Here is a 21,721-nt window from a genome sequence, read left to right on the forward strand (position 1 = left end):
ACGACAATTCAAAATTGAATTATTTAACCGGGTGCTAGATTGTGCACCACAGTCAGTTGAAGAACATTTCATGCAGCTCAAGGAACACAGCAATATATTTAGGATGTTGTATGATATTCCAAAACTCCTCACTATACCTGAAGAAGACCTATACCAGCAATGCAGGGCAGTAGAGACAGTGTTGACACATGATGACGTGTGATATTGATGCGAGTGATTTAAGGTGCTGAACTGAAAGCCCTTTCAAGATACATTTCAGCAGGATCAACTCCAAAGGCTGTTCTGGAATATATGTGCACAAATAAGATGACCACCCTCTTTGCAAATGCTTTTGTTGCTCTGCGCATACTTCTAACACTTCCTGTAACAGTTGCCAGTGGAAAATGCAGCTTCTCCAAGCTGAAGTTAATAAAAACACAGCTATGCTCCACAATGACAGTCTTGCAACCATCTCAATAGAGCATGAGCTGGCCCAGACTGTGGACCTTCAGGAAGCAGTTCAAATCTTTACAACCAAGAAGGCATGGAAAGCATACTTAGATTATTCAAACAGATAAAACTGCCAGTGTTTACTATGCAGACAAGAAAAGTTACATTTGCTGTTCAGGCGTTTGAAAGTTAAGTGTTACTTAAAATTTTTGAACACGGAATTTTAAATTGTTAGTTCTCCTTTATTGGGGTAGGTAGCAGAGCAATACCATGAGAGGAGTAGAACAGGAAGAAGGCAGAATTAAGACCTTTCAAAGTTTTGGCCCAAGCGAGGGGGTGTCATTTGAGTTCCTCACCTCAGGTGCCAAAATGTTGTGGGCCGGCCCTACTCCCTCCCATGCAGGGACAGACTGAGGTCTTTCTCCCCACTGGCACCCAGGCTTGGCCCGAGCTACCTTGCCGCCTGCCCGTGTGCCGCGCAGGTCCTCTGAACCCCCTCCCGCCACCCGCTGCCCGTCTGCGATCCTCCTGTGGTCCCCTTCCCCCCCGGCACAGGGCTGGTCTGAGCCCCCCTCCACCACACAAACACCAGCAGGGCTGGTGGTCCAAGCCGCACCCCCCACTGCATGTCTGCATGTGGGGCTGCTTGAGCCCCCCTCCCTAGCCCTCCCTCCAGCACAGGGCTGGCATTGCCACTCCCCCACCATGACATTCCTCCATGCCCCACTAGGGATCCCATGTGCAGTGGGGTTGGCAGTGAGGTGAAACGCTGCTTTCAGCCTACTCCCCCTGCCAGAGGGCCAGTGGACCCCCTCCACCTGAGGGAGCAGGGGACTTCATCCCCGCGGGCTGCCCCAAGCACTAGGCAGGGTGCATGAACAGGTGCACTGTGGAAGCAGGGGCACGCCCTGCCCCGGCTACTCACCCATGCAAGGTAGAAGCTGAATTATTTCCCACCTGGTGAGACTTCTTGAGAACACTACAGACAGCCTGTGAGTGATGAGTGCTATGACTCTACAAGGACATTTGACCAGGCCACATGATGCTGGACTCCATCTTAGGATGTCAGTATTTTTCCAGTCTGGTCTGAGAACCAAGCTTTGGAACAAAGGCTTCCCACCATAAATAAAAGCTAGATAAGGGAGGGAGTGACATCATCTGTGGGACTTCACTCCTTACATAAGACTCCTGGAAACACCTGAGGAACAAAGACTGAACTGGGAGAAGTGCTGGACCCAGGCTGAAGGGATTTCTAGCCTGTGTATGAAATACCTGGGGAATCTAAGCTGTAAAGCAAGTGCAGCTTGCCCCTTAAGAATTTGCAGCCTGCTTGTATCATCTTTTAGGGTGAGAATCTGCTAATTCACATCCAATCTATCTAGTATATTAAGCTTATTTTGCATTTTTTGTTTATTTTCTGGGTAATATGCTTTGATCTGTTTGCTATCCCTTATAATCACTTAAAATCTATCATTTGTAGTTAATAAACTTGTTTTTGTTTTAATCTAAACCAGTGAGCTTTGACTGGAGTGCTTGGGAAAATCTCTGCTTGGTTACTCCAAGCGTGCATTGTTCTCTTCACATTGAGGGAAAGGCAGACCAGGTATTAAACCCATATACTGGCCAGATTTGACCAGGGCAGGACGGTACTGCTTTGGGGTCCCAGGCTGGGAAGCTGGTGGTTAGGGAGCCTGTGTACAACTGAAGTTGGGTGTGTCCCTACCTGTATGAATGCTGGTCAAAGTGCAGGCTGGATGGCTTTGCAACTTATCACAGCAGTACAGTGTGAGAGGGAGCCCAGGCTAGTGGGTCAGGGGGCTCAGTGGTACCCCCGTTCCAGGTGGCACCCCAGGGGAAACCCGTCACAGTATGAACCTCTGAAAATCTCAATTTGCACATGCATGGTAGAAATGTTTTAGAATGGCTGAATTTGCCAAAGATTCCATCATCATGGAGTCCCTGTCCAGGGCTTCAGGGACTAACCAGTACTTACCTTGAAATAATCAAGGTCCACTGTGCTGCCAAGCACTTGAACTGACAGCAGGGAATCTGTCTCTCTAGCACTCTCAGTGCTCCCATTGCTGGTACCCAGGCAGTGGGTAGCAGCAGGAAACAGCCTAACTGAAATGGAGAGGGATGAGGAGCTGGGCCTGAGGGTGGGACAAAGGACTGGGAGATGCTGGGATGAAGAACCAAGGTGGGGAAACTGGGCCAAGGAGCCAAGTGGGAGGAGGCCTGGGCCCAGGAGATGATGGAGGAGAGAGAATGGGACCAGGAGCCAAGAAGGGGCAGGAGGAGAACAGAATTCCAAGAAGGAGCCAAGGAGGTCTGGTGGGAAACTGGAATAAAGGCAAGCTGGAGAGGCCTGCAACCAAAGGGGCCAGACTTGGGGAAAACTGGAGCAGAAGGGTCTGTAACCACTACTGTATACTCCACTCAGAACTTGGAATAGAACCCAGGATTCCTGAATGTCTATATTTCTTACTGTAACCAAATATCTGTGTAATCCACTAACAAAATATGTGCCTCATCTCCCTTTAGGAGACGATGACAATCTACTACTGCTTTCAGTTACTCTAAGGATTCCAGCCCTGCTGGTGAACCATGTGGGTGTCAATGGTTCCACATGATGGAATTTCTGTTTTTCTGGTTTCTTTTTTTAAAACCTTAGAAATGTCATACAAAGTCAAGCACTCAAAAGCTAGGAAAAGCCAGAATTAAAGTTGTGTATGCTACCTTAATTAGAGTTCCTTGTGCAATATGCCTTATGAGACCATCCTTAATTACATGATCATGTACTACATTTTTGCAGGATCTACTGGCTACTTGAGGATTTCCAAAGTGTGAGAACAACAAAATCATAGAACTGGCCCCAGGATGAAGGAGCTGCAAACAGCTCCTTTGTGGCTCTCTCTATCGTAGGTACTTATTTGGTGTGATGCTTCCTGGGGATGCCCAAGGTTGTGAGGCACCTTGCTACCAGCTGCCCTCAAAGTGTTTCCCTGGAGTGTCCAGACCCTGTTCCAATGGACATTCACAGTATTTACAAATACAATATTCCCAAGGAACAATACACCTCAGCTTACCAGTTTCACTTTAGGTTCACCACTCCACTTAACTCATGGCACTTAGAGTTATTTATAGTGAAAACTAGTATTAGTGTATTTAATAAAGAACAGAGATCAAGTAATAGCAAGGAGGTAGAAGTATTCGAAACAATTGGTTACATCTAAAAGAAAATCATGATACGTCTTCTAGAGCCTAGACTTAAATAACAAGACCTTCTCCTGTCTCTCATAAAAGTTATCTCATCCAAAGTCTTTCTCCCAGCTAGGACATATGGCAATCACACTGGCAGCTTGATCACCAGATGAAGGATACTGTGTCTCCCCTCGCATTCTCCTGATACACCAGACTAATTCTTTAATCTTCATCATAAACAGGGCACCTGCCTTTCCTGTAGTTTCTGTAATCTCTATTAGTATGCAAATAGAGATACACTGCAAGATATACAATACACAATGAACGGCCAGGGAGATAAGTGTCTGCTACCGCTGCCTGATCAGAACTTATCAACTTTTGGTGACCTGTATTAATTTACATGCCACAAGAACACAGTTTTCAGTATAGATACATAATTTTTTAAATAATATCCTTGCATACATTTTGCACAGTGGTGTTGCAACAATTTTTATAGGCTTGGGGTGTTTTGTGATAACTCTGCAAGTAGTAACCAAGGCTGCTGGAAGCCAGTGTGTGACTGCAGTGATACTGACAGGCTAGTGAGGTCAGAGCTGCTGGACCAGGATTGCAGCCAGACACAGACACTCAGGGTGTGACTTGCACGCTAGTAGGTTCACTAGGCTGGTTTTGAGCAGCCCAGGCTCAGTGCTAGGGAAGCAAAGCATTGTGAGGCACTCAAGGTCACAGGACAAGCAGTGATGCAACCTCTCAGTGGCTGACCTGCACCCTGGAATGTGACACCCTCGCTCTGTGGGGTGGATGATTGAGGTAGTGTGTGGGTGGTGGAAGGGGGGGTATTGGTGTAGATTGTGTGTGTTACAATCGCCTGTCTGCTGGGGGCGTGGGGTGGGACGGTTCCTGTGTGTGTTGCAGTCCCTCCCAAGGGAGGCTGGGATGCCACTTGTAAATCGATCCCCTAGTGTGTGTGCTGCGGGTGTACGTGGGCGGCGGGGGTGTTACGATGACTCCCCCCTGCCGTTGCTGTGCTCATTACGCCACTCCCCTCCCCCGGGGGAGGAAGGCGCGCTCCGCGGTGCGTGTCCCAGCCGCCTGTGCGGCTCGGGGGGCGGCTCCCCCTGGCGGGCGGCCTCCGGCGGGGCGGGAAGGGAGGCGGGGCCCGAGCAGGGACGCCGCCGGCCGCGCGCGGGGGGAGGAGCAGCCGCTGCCGCCAGGCCATGTCCCCGCTCCGGCGGCTTTAGCAGCAGCAGCAGCCGGAGATTCCCCCCTCGCCCGGGCAGCAGGAAGCGGCGCCTCTGTCAGTAGCGGCGGCTGGAGCTCGGCTCTGAGCGGCTCCTTCCCGTCTTGGCCCCTCTCCGCCGGGGCTGGCGAAGGCGGCGGGCCCCCGCCCCCGGGGCCGTCCCGTCGCCTCTGCTGGGGACGCGCAGCCCAGGCGAGGCCGCGGCCTAGGGCGGGCGGGCGCGTGAGGCGCAGGATGCGGAGCGAGGCCCCCCCTGCCGGGGCCTCCGCGCGGCCCCAGTAGCCCGAGATCGCCGCGGATGCGGCCTCGCCCCGCGCGGCGGCCCAGGAGGCGCCTCCGCCAGGCCCTCGCTCCCCAGAGCCTGTGCAGCTGGGGGCCGCCGCTCCTCTGCCCTCTCCTGCCGCGGTTGCCAGTGAAGGGATGTCTGCTGCCAGCTCCGCTGAAATGATCGAAACTCCCCCAGTCCTCAACTTCGAAGAAATTGTTTACAAGGAGATTGAGGTGGAAGAGGTGAGCGAGCCCCGTGCGGAGCCGGGGATGTTCGGAGACTCCCCACCACCTTCCTGCACCTGGCCCACGGGGCGCTCCCTAGGTGTACCGCTCCCTAGAGCTTAGGGCAGCTTTTACCCTTCGGGACCCCAAAGCACTTTACAAACTACAAAAGTATTGCAGCCCTGGGACTGGTAGGCCGGGGGCTGGGGGGAGGAGAGTGGCAGTCAGCTGGTACAAAGGTGTCTGGGTGGGAGGAAAGATTCTGCTCCTAGAGACTGAGGCAAAACCCTAATCTTATGAGAGAGTCTGTGGGACCACTAACAGGCAGGTAGAGCTGGCCCTCTCTGATCTATGTAGTAAATGCTGTGCTATTCTCCCTCTCAGAAATGCCTAAATAGTGCAATAATGGGCACAGTAACCATGTATAGATAGACGAAGGGCTGTGAACCTGAGCTGCCAGGGAGTTTAGGTATTCCAAACCTGAGGAACCAATCAGCTTTTATAACATGAGTTTTAGGTTAGTCTAAATTTAATCCAAACTTTGGTGGCAGTTGATGATAAATTCGAATTAATTTATAACAGTCAAATGAAGAATTTTTTAACTATATTGTAATGCTTCCACTTAATGTGTCTATTTTTGCAGGTCTCTGTTTTCTCCTCTATCCATTCTATTTAATGCACTTATAATGCATCCATTACTATGGTATCTAGCTGCTGCTCATTATTATCCATATTCTTACGCATACATTATTGTGTTTAGGCATAAAAGACCCTTTTTTAAATTTATTAAACTAACTTAAATGATGCTACAATCCAGTGGCTGTTACATTAACATTTGTGACTCATATTACATCTTTGGTATTGATTACCCATGAAATAAATTCAATTGTCCATTTATGTTTTACTTAGTTTGAAGAAAAGTGTTCCCACTTGAGTGTTATACTGAAAGGTTGGCTATAGAGGAATTGTCTTAAATTCTTTGCAGTTGGTATGTAATTGATTAAGAAGGTGTTTCTAAGAATATTTGTGGATCAGTTTGTGGAGGCAGAGTGGATTTTCTGAGGAGCAATCTATGTTTTCCAAAAAGGTTCAGTGGAGGTGTATTAACTTGCTCATCAAGGCCCTTATCTTGCAAGTAGTTGTACCATACAGCTGTATCCCTCTGCCCTTGTGGAGTCCCTGTTTAAGTTAGTGTTGTGTGCATGAGCAGACCCCCATTTAACTCAGTAGAATTTACACACGCAGAATGACTTGCGGAATCTAGCCTTAACAAACATTGGCATCATTACAATCTTTGTGCTTTTAACTCCTTAGCAAATTAATTACTACCGAAAGAACAAGATATTTTCTTCTGAACACAGTAACCGTACAGAAGTGAACATAGTCATGTATAGCACTTTTCATATATAAGATAACCAGTAGCTCAGAGCTTTACAGAGTCATTTGCTAAATACTGATAGTTAGCCTGTATCCTACTGAATTTTGGTCCACACACAGTCTTGGAGACTGTAAACTGTTCTATTGGGAAGGAATGGTTTCCAAGAACACTGTGTTTGAAAGGCATCATGGTATCTTTTTGATCTCCACCTTGAGTCTCACCAGAAATCTGTAGAAGGTACTTTAGCTTTAATCTCTCTTCCAAAGGATTTCCTTTTCTATAAACAAGATAAGGGGTTCTCAAACTGGAGTGGGGAGGCTCCTCTGGGGGGATGACCGTGGAATGTATTCTGCGGGGGGCATGAGATGCTTTAGGGTAGGGATTGGCAACCTTTGGCACGTGGCCTGCCAAGATAAGCACCCTTGCGGGCCAGGCTGGTTTGTTTACCTGCCACATCCACAGGTTTGGCCAGTCGCGGCTCCTGCTGTCCGCCGTTCGCTGCTCCAGGCCAGTGGAGGCTGCGAGAAGCAGCGTTGGCTGAGGGATGTGCTGGCTACCGCTTCCCGCAGCCTAGAAGTCTAGCTAGCAAGTCCTCAACAAAGCAGGGGGAAGGCAGAAGAAAACAACAGCATGGAAAGCACCTTAATTTTGTTTCTGTCCTGTCTTGGTCAAGTAAAGAATAGAGGAAACTGTACGTTGTTGTTGAGTTTGCAAATAAAATCCTACATAAATAAATTACAATGACTTGGACTTGTATATGGGCATATTAATTTTTTTCCTAAAGATAAGTATTTTAGGAAAAATTGTCGGAGTGGCCACTAGCAAGAGTTCGTGGCCACACTCTAAGGCCACCAAAAAAAATTGTTGTGAGAACCCCTGGACTAGATAGTCCTGTCTCAGTGCAGGGGACTGGACTAGATGACTTATTGAGGTCTCTTCCAGTTCTATGTTTCTGTAACTCTCTATGAAATGTCTTAAGTCAGAATTACACATTCCTCTTTAACTTTTAGTTCTATCATTTCCAAACAGTTTTTCTGTATTAAGGAATTGGAAGTACTTTTGTATTTGAAGAAGACTCTGAAATTTGCTTAATGTTGTTTGCCTGTGTTCAGTAATCAAACAATTAAGTGTCTTTTGAGATATGGCTTGTAGCTAGCCCTTATCCCCATGGTAAAAGTTACGGTTGTGGTAATTTTAGAGCTCCATAAACAGCTGCCCAGTGATGACCCATAAAAGTGAGTATCACGTAGCAAATATCACCTCTACCTTGATATTTTGATCCAGTGGAGTGCGCATCCCCGCCCCCCCACCCTCCGAGCACTGCTTTACCGTGTTATATCCGAATTCGTTATATCGGTTCATGTTATATCGAGGTAGAGTTGTAATATGTTGTACTTCGCACTTTGAACAAGTAAAATCCTATACAAATATTTAATCCTCACAACACCTGAGGACTGTAAGGATTACAACCTCATTTTACAGGGAGTGGAATTCAGGGCCACACAGTGTCTGACTGGGCCACACAGTGTCTGACTGGGAGGTAGAACTCTGAGGCGTGGTATACAAATCTTGGCGTCCTCTTATGGATGTACCTTTGTATGCATTCTGATACCTGCACAGGCAGGATTTGGTGCACCAAAAACGTGTGCTCAGATGGTGCCTAGATTGAGGCCTCAGCAAGAATGAAACTATAGGAGTCTTGAGTCCTAATTAGTTTACTATATCAGCTGTCATCCTGAGACTTGCCTCTCAGTCTGAGGGAAAAAATGAAGATGATCCATTCATTTTAAGACCAAGAGAAGGGGACTTTTGTCAAAGGATAGGGAGAAATTTTCGTAACAGTTGTTTTAGCATTTTTAGTTAAGTGTATGTGACCTACCAGCAGTTCTTGTTAGGCCGCTGGCTACTACAATGCTGAGTGTAGTAAAAATGCCTAGCCCATGGGTCGGCAATCTTTCAGACATGGTATGCCGAGTCTTCATTTATTCACTCTAATTTAAGGTTTCACGTGTCAGTAATACATTTTAATGTTTTTAGAAGGTCTCTTTCTATAAGTCTATAATATATAGCTAAACTATTGTTGTATGTAAAGTAAATAAAGTTTTTTTAAAATGTTTAAGAAGCTTCATTTAAAATTAAATTAAAATGCAGAGCCCCCTGGACAGGTGGCCAGGAGCTGGGCAGCGTGAGTGCCACTGAAAATCAGCTCGCATGCCGCCTTCAGCATGCGTGCCATAGGTTGCCTACCCCTGGCCTAGAGGATAAACTCTTATTACAGTGGAAGCAACAAAAACTGCTTTGTGATGGAACAGGTGAATTAGAAACAGAACTTGTCCACTATGAGGAAATTCCAAGAGGTATGAACCCCTTCCTTGTCACTCCTTTCTTCTTGTGCCTTCATTGATTTCACAGTTGCTAGTGGCTATATCTTGTAACTAACAACATAGCATTGTGCACTAGAAGAAAACTGTTAATACTTTACATCTAGAGAGCAAGAATTCTAAAATAGTCACCCTTTAAAAGGAGTTAAAATGGTTAAGTTTTATTATAGTATGTGGACATCAGTTAGATGTTTCAAGATGAACATCAACAAATCTAAACTGGAAAAATGCAAAAGAATTCTTGTATAATCCCAGCTTTGCTCTTGTATTATCAAGGTTGTCTGGTCAGCAGATAGCACTGCCACTGGTTTATTAATAGATTTAAGTTCTGGAATAGTTACAGGCCCCAAGTCCTAGCTAATAAACATAAGATCTGTACTTGTGCTTTCAGTATAGTTTGGCCGAGTTTTACTGGATAACACACAAATATACCATATTTTGTTCATCTGCATGGCTATAATTTGGGGGGTGAGAGACATACACAAGACAAACATATATCCAACTTCCCGGTGGCATTTTGTTGTTTAAAGTCTTCGAGTTGGAGTAAGGTGGGTACGTAATTATCATGGGTGAATAAAAGTCAACCCAAAATTAATGTGCCATAAAAGAATATTCAAAGCAAGAATGAAAAACAACCTCAATCTCAAGTTCAGCAGCAGCCTTCCTTTCCTTTACCCCTGGGAAACTTCTGATTGCTTCTGCGATTCTTATTTTTAACTTAAGTACAAAATAGTCTGAAAAAGCATTAATAATTAGGGAACAACACTACAGACCTTACCCTGGATGTCAAACAGCATAGAAAAGAGCTAATTTTTCTAAATGTTGTGTTCTGCACATTTGTTTTATGATGCTAGCTAAATTAGATATCTCATTTTAATATTTTAGGAGTTGCTTGGAAAATGTAGCTTTAAATTTGCTTGAAAAATTGTGGATAAATAAGCCTTTAAAGGAATATGTGATGCCTTTATGCTACATTTTAGAAAATCCAGAAGGATTTATAAAACAGTATATAATTCTGAAAGTTTGGAAATGAACTGAAAAGTTCTGTCTTGAAAGTGGTGATGATAACAGTGCAGATTCATTCAGTTGTTGAATGAAGGCCCATCTGATTAAATAATTAGTGATACATGGTATCTCTCTATTTGGGAAGTTCAGTTAACAGCTGCTTTGCAATACAGCGTGTGGGTTTTTAGTTTTATTTTTTTTTAAACCTGATCTTAAGGGTACATGTATAGTAAAAGGTAAACTTGACTTTTAATTATTTTATTTGTTAAAGTATACTTCCCTTCCTTTTTTGATACTTTGTTTCTAAGTATTGTCCTCATGGCTCTGTTCCATTCTTTTCCATAGTTTATTTGCTTCTGCCACCACACATCCACTGTAACTAAATAGAACCTGTCTGATTTGTGCACGTTTTGGTTGTAGTCTATTGTTGATTTGAATAGTGCAGAATGTACACAGCTACCTTTTATGTTACATGAGCCTTGGCACCCAAATCCTACAGTGCTGACCACTCACTATGGAAAAATCGAAACCCAGTACTGGAAGTGGGGGATGTTTGTTTGTATATATGTATGCAATATTATATATTTTTCTTACTTAAAGTGATGTCCAAACAACCTTAAACCATATACTGTTTGAAAGTTTCTATTATCCTCAAGTACAGTAATCTGTGAGCTGCAGGGTGCTGGTGGCATCTCCACCAAGTATTGCATGCAATTTGTTGTAGAAGTGCCAGTTCTCCAACACAGTACCAGATCTATTGTTGCTCTCCCTAGCCTTGTAGAATCCCTGGCAAAGTTCCTTTAGTTTCCCATAGTACTGCTGATGATTCCTGTCAGACCCCTTTGCCTGCACCTCCCCCATGCAATCTACTTGTAGTTGTCTGTGTTTCTGTGTCTGGTACGTAGCTGTGCTTCCATAGTCTCATCTCCCCACTGGCTCAAGAGAGCCAATACTTCCTGTCTGCTCCAGGCAGGAACGTGTCTAGTACCTCTCTGTGTGCATGGAGCTGGCATGGTCTATTGGGCAGCTGTACACAACAAAGCTGATCTGCTAGATCTGCTTGCCAAGTTGGACAATTCGAAAAATTTCAAAGGTACGGAAGGTTTTAGAGAGGGAGCTTCCAGTCTCTCTGATCCCTGGTCAGTGGACTTTAAAACTGTGATCAGAGTGATCACTCTTGCATGGAATGGGGCATTGTGGGACAGTGACTAGAGGACTGTTAAAGTCAACACCCCTCATGCAGTGTCTTCACTCATATTGCATCAACTTAAGTAGGTCAACTATGGCATTTTGGAAGGGCAGGGGTACTGTGTTAATGAGATGAGGCACTTATGCTGGCTAGAGATAAATTTGGTGTAGACAATACCTAACTTTGTAGTGTATCCCAAGCCTTAGTTTCAACAGTCCACCTGAACAATGGTAGTTAATAACTAGAGTATTTTGAGGGAATCTTCTTACAAAGAGAAACTCTGATAAGCTTTCTAAATATATATTTAAGAATAGCTATTTGTTTTCACACCACTAAGAGGACATATTTGTAATGTGTACACCTATACATAATACATTTTTGCAAACAGATGAATATGATTTCATCTGTCCACTGGTGGTCTGAATTTAGGGTTCTTTGTCTTCTACAGCTGGGCAGGAAATGGTTTTCTAGTCCCATGAAATTTTAGAATATTTTTCCTGTCCTGATTCAGGACAAGAAGTCAATCTCAAATTTTTGTGAACCAATAATCCAAAAACATTTCAAATCAGGTTAATTGAAATACTTCATTTTGATTTCATTTTTTTTGTTTTTAAATTCTTTTTAGTATGAATTAACTAAAATTTCCAATGGAAGTTATTTAGAAACAAAACTTTTCACTTAGAAAATGTCAAAACATCCCATTTTAACAATTCTTTGAATTTTTTTCCTGTAAGTTTCAGAATCAGGATATTCATCAAAGCTGATCCTTTTTCCTGCTAACAATTTTGTTTTTGACAAATTGTCATTTTCTGATTATATTTAAAAAAAAAAAAAAAAAAAAAAAGACTGAAAATTCCTGTGACCAACTCTGTTTTCCTTGCAACTGTTGAGGTCTGGAGTCTTAACTGTGGTCCAAAGTCTTTATCCTGTAATCACAGAACTGCAAGAGACCTCAAGTGGTCATGTAGTCCAGTCCCCTGCACTCCTGGCAGGACTAAGTATTATCTAGACCATCTCGGACAGGTGTTTGTCTAACCTGCTCTTAAAAATCTCCAATGATGGAGATTCCACAACCTCCCTAGACCATTTATTCCAGTGCTTAATTACACTGACGGGAAATTTCTCCTACCAAACGTTTACACCACAGTGGCAGCTCCTGTCCCGCAGGGCTAGGTTTGGCTCCCTGCTCTGGGTATTGTGACCTAACGCACGGAGTCACGGTGCCACTGAAGTTTGGCACATCTGCCCTGCCATAGATGGACACAGAGGAGTGGAGGGCTATAAAGCAACACCACTTAGTTTGAGGGCATTTTACTCTGAGGATATTTCACAGACTTTATTCAAATTCATAGTTTCCGTGCTTACTGCGGCAAAATCATATCCCTATTCATGTTAGATAACAAGAGAACGTGAGCTCCCAGTGCAGTGGCTAAAAGAACTAATGTAGTTCCTTGTGTAACCAGGAATACTGAGCAGGAGCATGGAGGTATTGTTAAATTAGTATATAGCATTGCTGAGACAACTGCTGAGATATTGTAGCCACACTTTTTAAAAAGATATTGAAAATTTGAAAAATCCTTCAGAAAAGATACAAAAATTAAACCCCTACTCAGTCCTCAAGATCATAATTAAGTTGATGTCTTGTGGGCTTCCTTTTGTAGACACTGCAGTTAATAAGGAATGAAAGGTTTGGGGTGCAGGAGGGTGCTCTGGGGCTATGGTGAGGAGAGAGGACTCCCTCCAGCGCACTCTCCCCTCTGTGGGAGCGCTGGGGCTGCAGGATAGGCGCCCTTCCCCAGCCCCAGCAGGTCTGGGCCAGAGGAGGGCTGCTGTGACTGCCACGCCTGGGACCAGGCCACTCCAGTATCGGGCTGGTCTGGCTGTGCCGCAGGCTGAGTTGGGGGCCAGGGGAGTGGCACCTCTCCCATGGTCTGTTGGGGGCTAGGGAAGGGGTGCCCCTTCCCCGGCCATGGCAGGTCCCTGCGCGGATTCCCTGAGCACCTGCACGGTGCTAAATAGGCTGCTTCACAGCCACGCAGCTTACAGGGAACTTAGCTTACAGTAATCATAATGGTCACTTGTAACTATACTGTGTACAGCGTTTTTCAGTGATTTTTTTTCGAGTTGGTATCCATCAAATGTGTACATTAGCATTAAAGCAACAAAAAAGAGAAGTGGAAGAGGATAAAGAAAGGAGAAATCTTTTAAAAGGCCTTTTTCCAAGACATGCTCACCAAGTAAAACACTAGAAATGGTTAAGTCTTTGAACATGTCTTATTACTGCTGATGTATACTTATACCCAATGTCTACAGCATAAAAAGGCTGAGAAATCAGGAATTTCCTAAAGTTCTTTCCACTGAATCATTAAACTTTTTACATAGTAATTTGTGTATTTTACGTAACAGTAATAGTAATAAGCCTTGCATTTAATAAGGATATGAGAAATAGAAATTACTGCCTTTATGCAATGTAGTAGAAGTAACTTTTCTGTAGAAAACTTATTTTGAATTTCAAAAAATTTTTGTAGTGTTTGATTTCTTTGCAACTTACAAACAAAAATGAATGTTAATTTCTTTTTTAAGGCAAATGGTGAGATCAGATTATATTGTATGTAATTGTAATAACCCCAATCATGCATAGCATTTGAAGCCTTGGCCTTCATCACTGCAGCACATATTTCTGTGACTTGAACTACAGATTTAACTGTGTTAGCTGGCATCAGGAGAAAGCTGTGATCCAGGAGGCTGGGATGGACTGCTGGGGCCAGGTGTTAGGTTTGAGTGGTGTTTGATGGTAGCCTAGCACCCCACATGAATTGGAGTTGCTGCCCCATGTGGGAGAGATGGCCCTTCGTGTGCCATTCCCCCACACACAGCTACCTTGGCACCTCCCATGCCCTTCTTTGGTGACAGCAAAGGCTTAGCCCTAAATCAGAGTATTCATGTTCAGTTATTATTTTGGCGTGCTTCCAGGATTTTCCTGAGGAATGTGAGCAAGAAAAGGGAAATTGAACTTTTTTCAACAGTGTATATCTCTGCCAAACCTATATAGAATTGGATGGATCCAAGAAAAGGCATTTCTGTTTCTAGTGAACCCCCCTGCTGAATTTCAATGGCCTGCTCCAAAAAAGGGATATGTTCGAGCTTCTCCCAAAACAAGATTCAAGAATCTCTTATAATGGGAAGTATCGTGAAATCTAAACCTAGGGATCTCTGTTGTCGGAGAAAAACTCAGTTCTCACTTTCTGTTTGGGTGCAGCAGAGTCAGATACTTTATTTCTCAAGCAATTGCAATTGAGGGAGGGAGTGCCCTAGGACACAGGGCAAGCATTTATACTTTTGTTACAGACAATAATAAGCAATAACTGCATTTTGTTTATACATAGGTCATCCTGATATCTTGTTTTTCTCACTTAAGAGTCTCCAGTCTACATTTCGTATTATCTACACAGAGTTGAAACAACTTCTCACACAGTTCTTTTCCACTCGCCTCTCACAATCCTCGCTTCTACAAATCTCGCTTTATTAGGGTTACAGTTAGCCTAATTCTTGCTCACAGAGGCTGTCATGCATTAAGATCCCCTACAAATCCCTATCAGTTCTTTCTCTACTTCCACACTCCCCCTTTTGCACTTCTAGTACAACAAATATTTTCAAACCTCTATTTGCATTAAGCCATGGATTTCAGATTCTACATCAGATATTTCAACCTTAGGAGTTTTGATTGGATGTAATGACAATGCACGATTAGCATGGACGTGAAAGGTTTTACTATTATCATGTCCTTTACCACAACAACATAATCCTAAACTAATAGCAATACAAGCAATAACATTTCCATAGCAATAATATGATGGGGTTGTTATACAGTTTTAGTTATAAAGCACAATACATCATACTAAGTACATAAAATAGACACTCTATAAGCTGTGTGAAAGACATACTTTTCAACCTGATATATTTTTTTGAAGCAGATGAATTTGCCTTCGTATTTCAGAAATTCTTTGATTCTCTGGTAACAGTGAAAGCAAATCTTGAAATCGATCAGGCACTAAGCTGGTCCAGTTAAAGGGTATCTGGAACCTAGGGCTGCTTGCGAAATTCTGTCTGTAGGCCAGTAAACAATATAATCGCCTGCAGCATTAATGAGATTAAAATGTATATCTTGCAATCTGGTGGTTTTAACATACACACAACTATCATTAGCTTAAAAAAGTAGGTGTCCTGTTAGGATAGTCCCTTGTCCTCTACCCTCCCAACAAATGTTGTCATAAACAGTGACAACTTCCCCTGGCTTCAGTTTAGGGATACGCTGAAGTTGTAGAGGTTCTAACAGCCAAAATGTCCATTGACTCCCTATTCCTATCCAAAATGTCAGCAGGTGTTCTAGGAGCACTGACTAAAAATCAGTTAGGTATACCAGGTGGTCTAATTTCCCAGATGTCTTGGTGAATAACCCAATCCCAAATGCATCCTCCCCATGGACCTGGCAGGATTCGGTATATGGGAGCCCACACCCCCCTAACCAGTCCAAATGCTTGGAAGGAGCACTGTGAATGTCCACACTTCCACCCAGAAAGTGTCCAAGTATGTCTCTATGGCCACACATCAGATGGTACTCCTGATGTGTCTGTAAGGGCAGTGGGCCAAGCCTGGTGCTCAAGATCATGCTGAATGGCCATCAGCTGGTCATTCAGGAAATCTTGAATTTCTGAACATGCTAGATCCCACTGCAGTGCCTTCCCAGCCTCAGTTATATTCAATACCATCTCTGTCAGTAACTTCTGGGTCATAGAACTAAAGGCAGAAATGACATGTAACTCACCAACTTCAGCCTGTACTTGGGTTAGCTGTGCTCCAGAAATAAGGCTAGTGGACTTTTCTAGTTGGCCCAATTTCTCATCATGTTCTTGGCTTTTAAAATATTCCAAATGTCTGCTGCCCTATGGGCCCCAGCCCATAGGGATCTGGTCAAGTCCCTCTTCTTCTAGAGGAAATAACCTAGGCCCTCTGTTGTGCTAATCTAATGACAGCCCCCTGTGTAATATTAATCACAGTCCATTGATATCCTAATACATCTCTCTTTGGTGTAGTACTATATCACATCTATTTTTTAACTAATCTCAGGTACTTTGAAGAGGCATTAACATTAATAGCATAGGAGGAGGTGTATTGCAATAAGGTACAGGTTACATTATTAATTACTGGAATAACTTCAGTACAGGTAAAATTTCCAGTGGCAGAACAAACTCTTTGAGTATTCATTTAATTAATCACTAATTGGGTGACTAAATAACAATAAGGGCCTCTTTCATGTAACACATTGCAAACTCCAGGAACAGCCATCATATCTACTTCACTATGGAACCCATCAATTTCAGGTACAGATTCTTGGGGTTCATTTGTAGTGATATCATAGATTTCTATTTCCACTGATCGATTTATTTTCCACTCAATTGTTTGCTTATATGGGATATCCTGAACTTTAAAAATCTTTTTCCAAACAATCTTTAAATAGATCACTAAAGTGATTTTGGCCATTGGGTTTGTATTTGGATGTATTACAGGGGTAATAGTATAATGGAGGAGATGGCAGGGGCAGTGGTAACAAGGTGCCTTTGGTACTTGTCATTTAAAATCCAATTAGAGAGAGCAATACGTGCTGAAGGATTTATCCAAAACACAGGGCACAGCCTGTAGAATAAATAAAATCCAATCAATATCACATTCCCAAGCATGGGTCCCACAAATTCCTTCCTGCCAGCGTATAATTCTTTGTTTCTTCACCAGGATCAGTTCTTAATGTCCTTTCTAGTCAGGAATTCCTGGACTTTGGCAATTTCAGTGGAGCGAGTGTTCCTTTTTTCTTGAAACAGTCATGGTTCAGCATCCTACAGGGGAGAGATTACCAGCACATCACCTTGTAATGGTTTTGCTGCTTCTAGAAAAATTCAAAGGCACAGTAGGTCTGTTAGTGGACAAGGGAGAGGTTACTTGCACTTCACCTTGTCCTTTTTCCCAGCTGTTCAGAAGGCACAGCAGAGCTAGAAGGAGAAATAGGCTAATCATCAGTAGGAGAATCCTCCCAAGGTGGAGGGGTCTTTTTGCAGTGAGAATCATGGGTCCAAGCAATCAGTCTTTGGCACTTCATGACAGTGTTGGTGATTAACAGGACTTGGAAAGGGCCTTTCCAGTGTGGAGCCAGAGCAATCTTTTGCTGATGGGCCTTTACATAGATTCAGTCTCCTGGTTCCAAGGAGTGGCAGGGCTGCTAGGGTCTTTGGGTAGCGCTTCTTTGCATATGAGAAAAGAAATCTAATACATTTCATTAGTGCCCGGCAGTGTTTTGCAAACCTCATAGCTGCTTGGACACATTCAAGCTTCCCTCCTACCCCCACCCCCTTTTCTTGGTTGTCTGCCAAGTCTTAGCTGTGAGCAGTGTCCTTGAATGGGGCCAGTGTCTGTCCTTTAGACTGAGCATGTTAGCTATTTTTTTTTTCCAGGTAATTCATTCTGTCCTTTTTCCTTCTCCCCTTCCTGGCTTCTTTTAACCTACAAAGGAAACTTTCACTCTTTACTCATACCCCTTTTCCCAACAATGGACACACAAACATTGCCATTATACAGTACATTAATCTTATTATTCAATGTATGCCACATATACCCTTCCACTAAAATAACATCATTACAGAGCTTTGGAGCAACAAGCCAGGACAAGCACACCCACTTTGAGGAGTCCACTCAGTACAACCTCTGGTGTCCAGTAGCTTTCCACCCTCCCCAGCTCTCTGGCTAGGAATGTGAGGTAGCCAGAAGAATCCCATGTGCAATATGGGGAGTGGGTTAACTTTTCATGTCCTTGCTTCCAAAGACTGTTGGTATGCAAATTTTAACAATAATTTTTTCAATTAACAATCTGGCCAATGAAGTTTTTTTCTTACTTATACTGAAGTCTAATACATTTGTTTATCACATTTTCCTGATTTATCCAAACACTTTGTATTCCAAGTTGAATAAAACAAGTATCTGCATTTTAATTTAACCCTTCTGTTTGATTTTAAACTAGACTATCCTATGAAAATATTAAACACAACAATTCTGGCCATGCAGGGCTGGTGCAAGGATATTTTGCGCCCTAGGCGAAACTTCCATCTTGCGTCCCCCCCTTGCCCCCCAAATCACATACATTATACACAATACACGGTCACAGAGTAACATGTTATAATTTAGAATTTATGTTTCCGCGCTTTAAGTTTAGCAAATTTAGAAACAAGTTCCTCCAAGTCAATGCTGTGAGCAATGTCATGTTCTATTGACAAGGTAGATAGCCCAACAAGTCTTTGTTGCAACACTGATGTTCGCATATATGTTTTTATCAACTTGAGCTTCGAGAAGCTTTGCTCACCACTGGCCACAGAAACTGGGAGAGTCAAGAGGATGCAAAGAGCAATAACTGTGTTAAGGACGCTATCGGTCAGCTTATTTTCCCATATGAAGTTCAATACATCTTGCGGTGATGAACTCCTTTGGACTTGTCTTGCAATAGCTTGCAATTCACTGCACAAGTCAAAGGCATCAATATCTTTGGATTCACCATGTTGCAAAGCTTGCTCCAAAATCAAGCAATGTTCCATAATTTGCTTTGGAGTTTTATTTTGCAAACTGTAAACATCATATATGAAGCCAAATACTGAACTAATTTGCTGCATCAATGTGAATCTTTCTTCAACCGAATGTATTGCTGTGTCAATGACTGCAAAGTAAAAGTTCACTTTGAATTTTTCTTTCGGATCATAAATAGGTTCGTCATCTGCTTCATATGTGAACTGCTTCCTCTTCTTTCTAATACGGATTGGATCTGGTTCAAAAAGTACCAGTACATCCAACTCCTCCGCAAGTTCACCTGCATCTACCAATGTTTTCTCAAAGGCTGCGTCACTTCTGCGGCCCACAAGAAACTTCTTGGTTTCTCCAAGTTGATTAATCATCACATATATCAAATTCTTTTGCCTGAAGCTGTTTGCTAGTTATGTTGATCTCAAACAATGTCATACCACAAAACAAGAGAAACAGGAAACTTGAAACTAGAAATGGCTTTTGTAAGAGCCTTTGCATCAACTCATGATGTATTGCCAGATGATCCTGTCAGAGATTGTCTTCATAGATGTCTACCAGAGCATTACAGATGTCACCAATGAAAGCAGGATGGAAAAGCTCCCCCCCTCCCTCCCCCCCCCCCCCCCAAGAAGACCTAAGACATGATGGCTGGATACATAAACAGACACCTGTCCCTCACAGGCACTACCTCATAACATGCCAATTTTGCCCAGGACAGAACATCATAGAAGAATACTATGCATTCAGTGGTCTCTACACTGGCCAAGCAACAGCATGACAACTAACCTAACCAGTCCATCCAACTTTTTTGACTGCTTCTTGGGCACTGGTGAGGGGTAGCGGCGCCAGACTGAGCCCGGTGATGGGTGCACTACAAATCTACAAGCTGAGGCAAGGTGCTGGGCCTAGAGTCCTGCTGAGACTGCTGTCCTGCACCAAGTGGAGCACAGCCTCCATGAGGAGAGAACTCAAACAAATATCACGCTCCTTCTGCATGATTCCCCCAAGCACTTCTTCAGGCAGCTGCTATGGGGGTCACTCACAGGCTTAGGCCTGCCTGTTGCAGGCAAAACACAGCAGCAGGGCTTAAAACTCAGACAGGGCCGCCCAGAGGACTCAGGGGGCCTTGGGCAAAGCAAAATCGGGGGCCCTTTCCATAAAACATTTGCAATACTATAGTAACATGTATTAGGAAATAACTAGTGAAATACATTCAAAAATTAATTTGTAATAATTTGAAAATAAACTAAATACGTTATTTAAAAACATTAAAAGCTGTAATGGTATGTATACATTTGCAATTACATAATGGGCAGTTGCTGGGTGATTGTGATAGTTGGTACCAATGGGCTGTCGTTGCCTGGGGTTAGTGCTGTTGTTGCCCACGGCTGGGTGGGGAGCTGGGCTCTGGGTTCAGGGGTGCTCAGCTCACAGAGGCTGGGCTCAGGGATGTGGGGAGATAGGGTCAAGGGGGTGTCCAGCTCAGAGTGGCTGGGCTCACAGCTGGGGGTCAGGGCTGTTGGGGGGATGGGGTCGGGATTTCCAGCTCAGAGGGACTGGGCTCAGAGCTGGGGGTCAGGGCTGTGGAGGGATGAGGTCAAGGGGGTTTCCAGCTCAGAGGGACTGGGCTCGGAGCTGGGGGTCAGGGCTGTGGGGGGGATGGGGTCAGGGGGGTGCCTGGGGGCACTGAGGCAGCTCAGCTCTGCAGGCTGCTGTCCTCTCCAGCCGTCCAGGCACAAGAGGAGCAGGAGCAGGGACCAGCCAAGGACCAAGGGGGCAGGAGCACATGCACCTGAGGCTGACCTGTGGGGAGGCACTTGCTTACCTTGCCCAATGCACGAGCGTTGGGATCCTCTTTCTTCCTCCACTCCACCAGACCACTGCTGAGGCTCTTTTCTTCTCCGTGCCCCTCGCTGGGGCTGACGTGGAGGGTGAGCCAGGGGGCAACCGCTGCTTTCCTCCAGAAGCGAAGCCCTGGTGTTGCGCCGCTGTCGCAGGGCCCCTGCCACGTGCCCTAAGCAGAGCTGCGCAGCTCTGCCCAGCCGCCGGCGCCCGCACCTGCAACGAGAAAAATTGCAGAGGCTGGAGCCCCTGCTCTGGGAGGGAGAGGGATTCTGAGCCTCTGCCTGCAGCTCAGGGATTCCCCTGGGTCAGCGCAGCTGCCGTCAGCCCGAACCTCTGGGCTGCCGAGGCGGCTCCCTCACCCGGGGGGGCGCCCCGGGCTTTTCGCGGCGCCCCCCCTGACCCGGGGGGCGCCCCCCCTGACCCGGGGGGCGCCCCCCCTGACCCGGGGGGCGCCCCCCCTGACCCGGGGGGCGCCCCCCCTGACCCGGGGGGCGCCCTGGGCTGCCAGCTGTAGGCAGCTGCTGCCGCGGGCAGCTCAGACTACCTCTCCAGCAGCAGCGGCTGCAACCATTTAAAAAAAATTTGGGGGGCACCGCTTTTTGGCACCCTCAAATCTTGGCGCCCTAGGCAACCGCCTAGTTCGCCTAAATGGTTGCACCGGCCCTGTGGCCACGAGACAAACACCACAAGACAGGACATAGTACACAGAACGTAATTCCTATTGTGCCAGTAAATGCATGGTACGTTGAATGCTGTTCAGCTGGCATCAGTTTTCTCTGAATATCTGAAAGACAAAAAACAGAGGTCTACTCTTCTGGGCAGTCAATCATCGCTTAAAATATACAAATACCCTTGTTGATTTCAGGCAAAATTACCCCATTTTTCTTGTATTTGTTTCATAGGCAGCCCAGGTTTCAGTGGCTCCTTACCTTATCAGTTAGATA

General features: G+C 44.8%; 1 protein-coding gene across 7 annotated transcripts in view; it reads left to right on the plus strand.

The window, feature by feature from the left end:
• Positions 1-5,135: 5,135 nt before the first annotated feature.
• The window catches only part of MAP3K7 (mitogen-activated protein kinase kinase kinase 7), a 70,920-nt gene continuing 54,334 nt past the window's right edge, over positions 5,136-21,721 (plus strand). For 3 of the 7 annotated variants that reach the window (XM_050949286.1, XM_050949287.1, XM_050949285.1), the window contains exon 1: positions 5,137-5,380. In XM_050949286.1, the coding sequence (XP_050805243.1) occupies positions 5,291-5,380 (90 nt within the window). In that variant the 5' untranslated portion in view covers positions 5,137-5,290. Of the gene's footprint in view, positions 5,381-21,721 lie in introns of all 7 variants that reach the window. The other 4 variants (XM_050949283.1, XM_050949284.1, XM_050949288.1 and 1 more) reach the window with 2 other exon arrangements.

This window comes from Gopherus flavomarginatus, chromosome 4, assembly GCF_025201925.1.
Source record: "Gopherus flavomarginatus isolate rGopFla2 chromosome 4, rGopFla2.mat.asm, whole genome shotgun sequence".
Taxonomy (NCBI): Eukaryota; Metazoa; Chordata; order Testudines; family Testudinidae; genus Gopherus; species Gopherus flavomarginatus.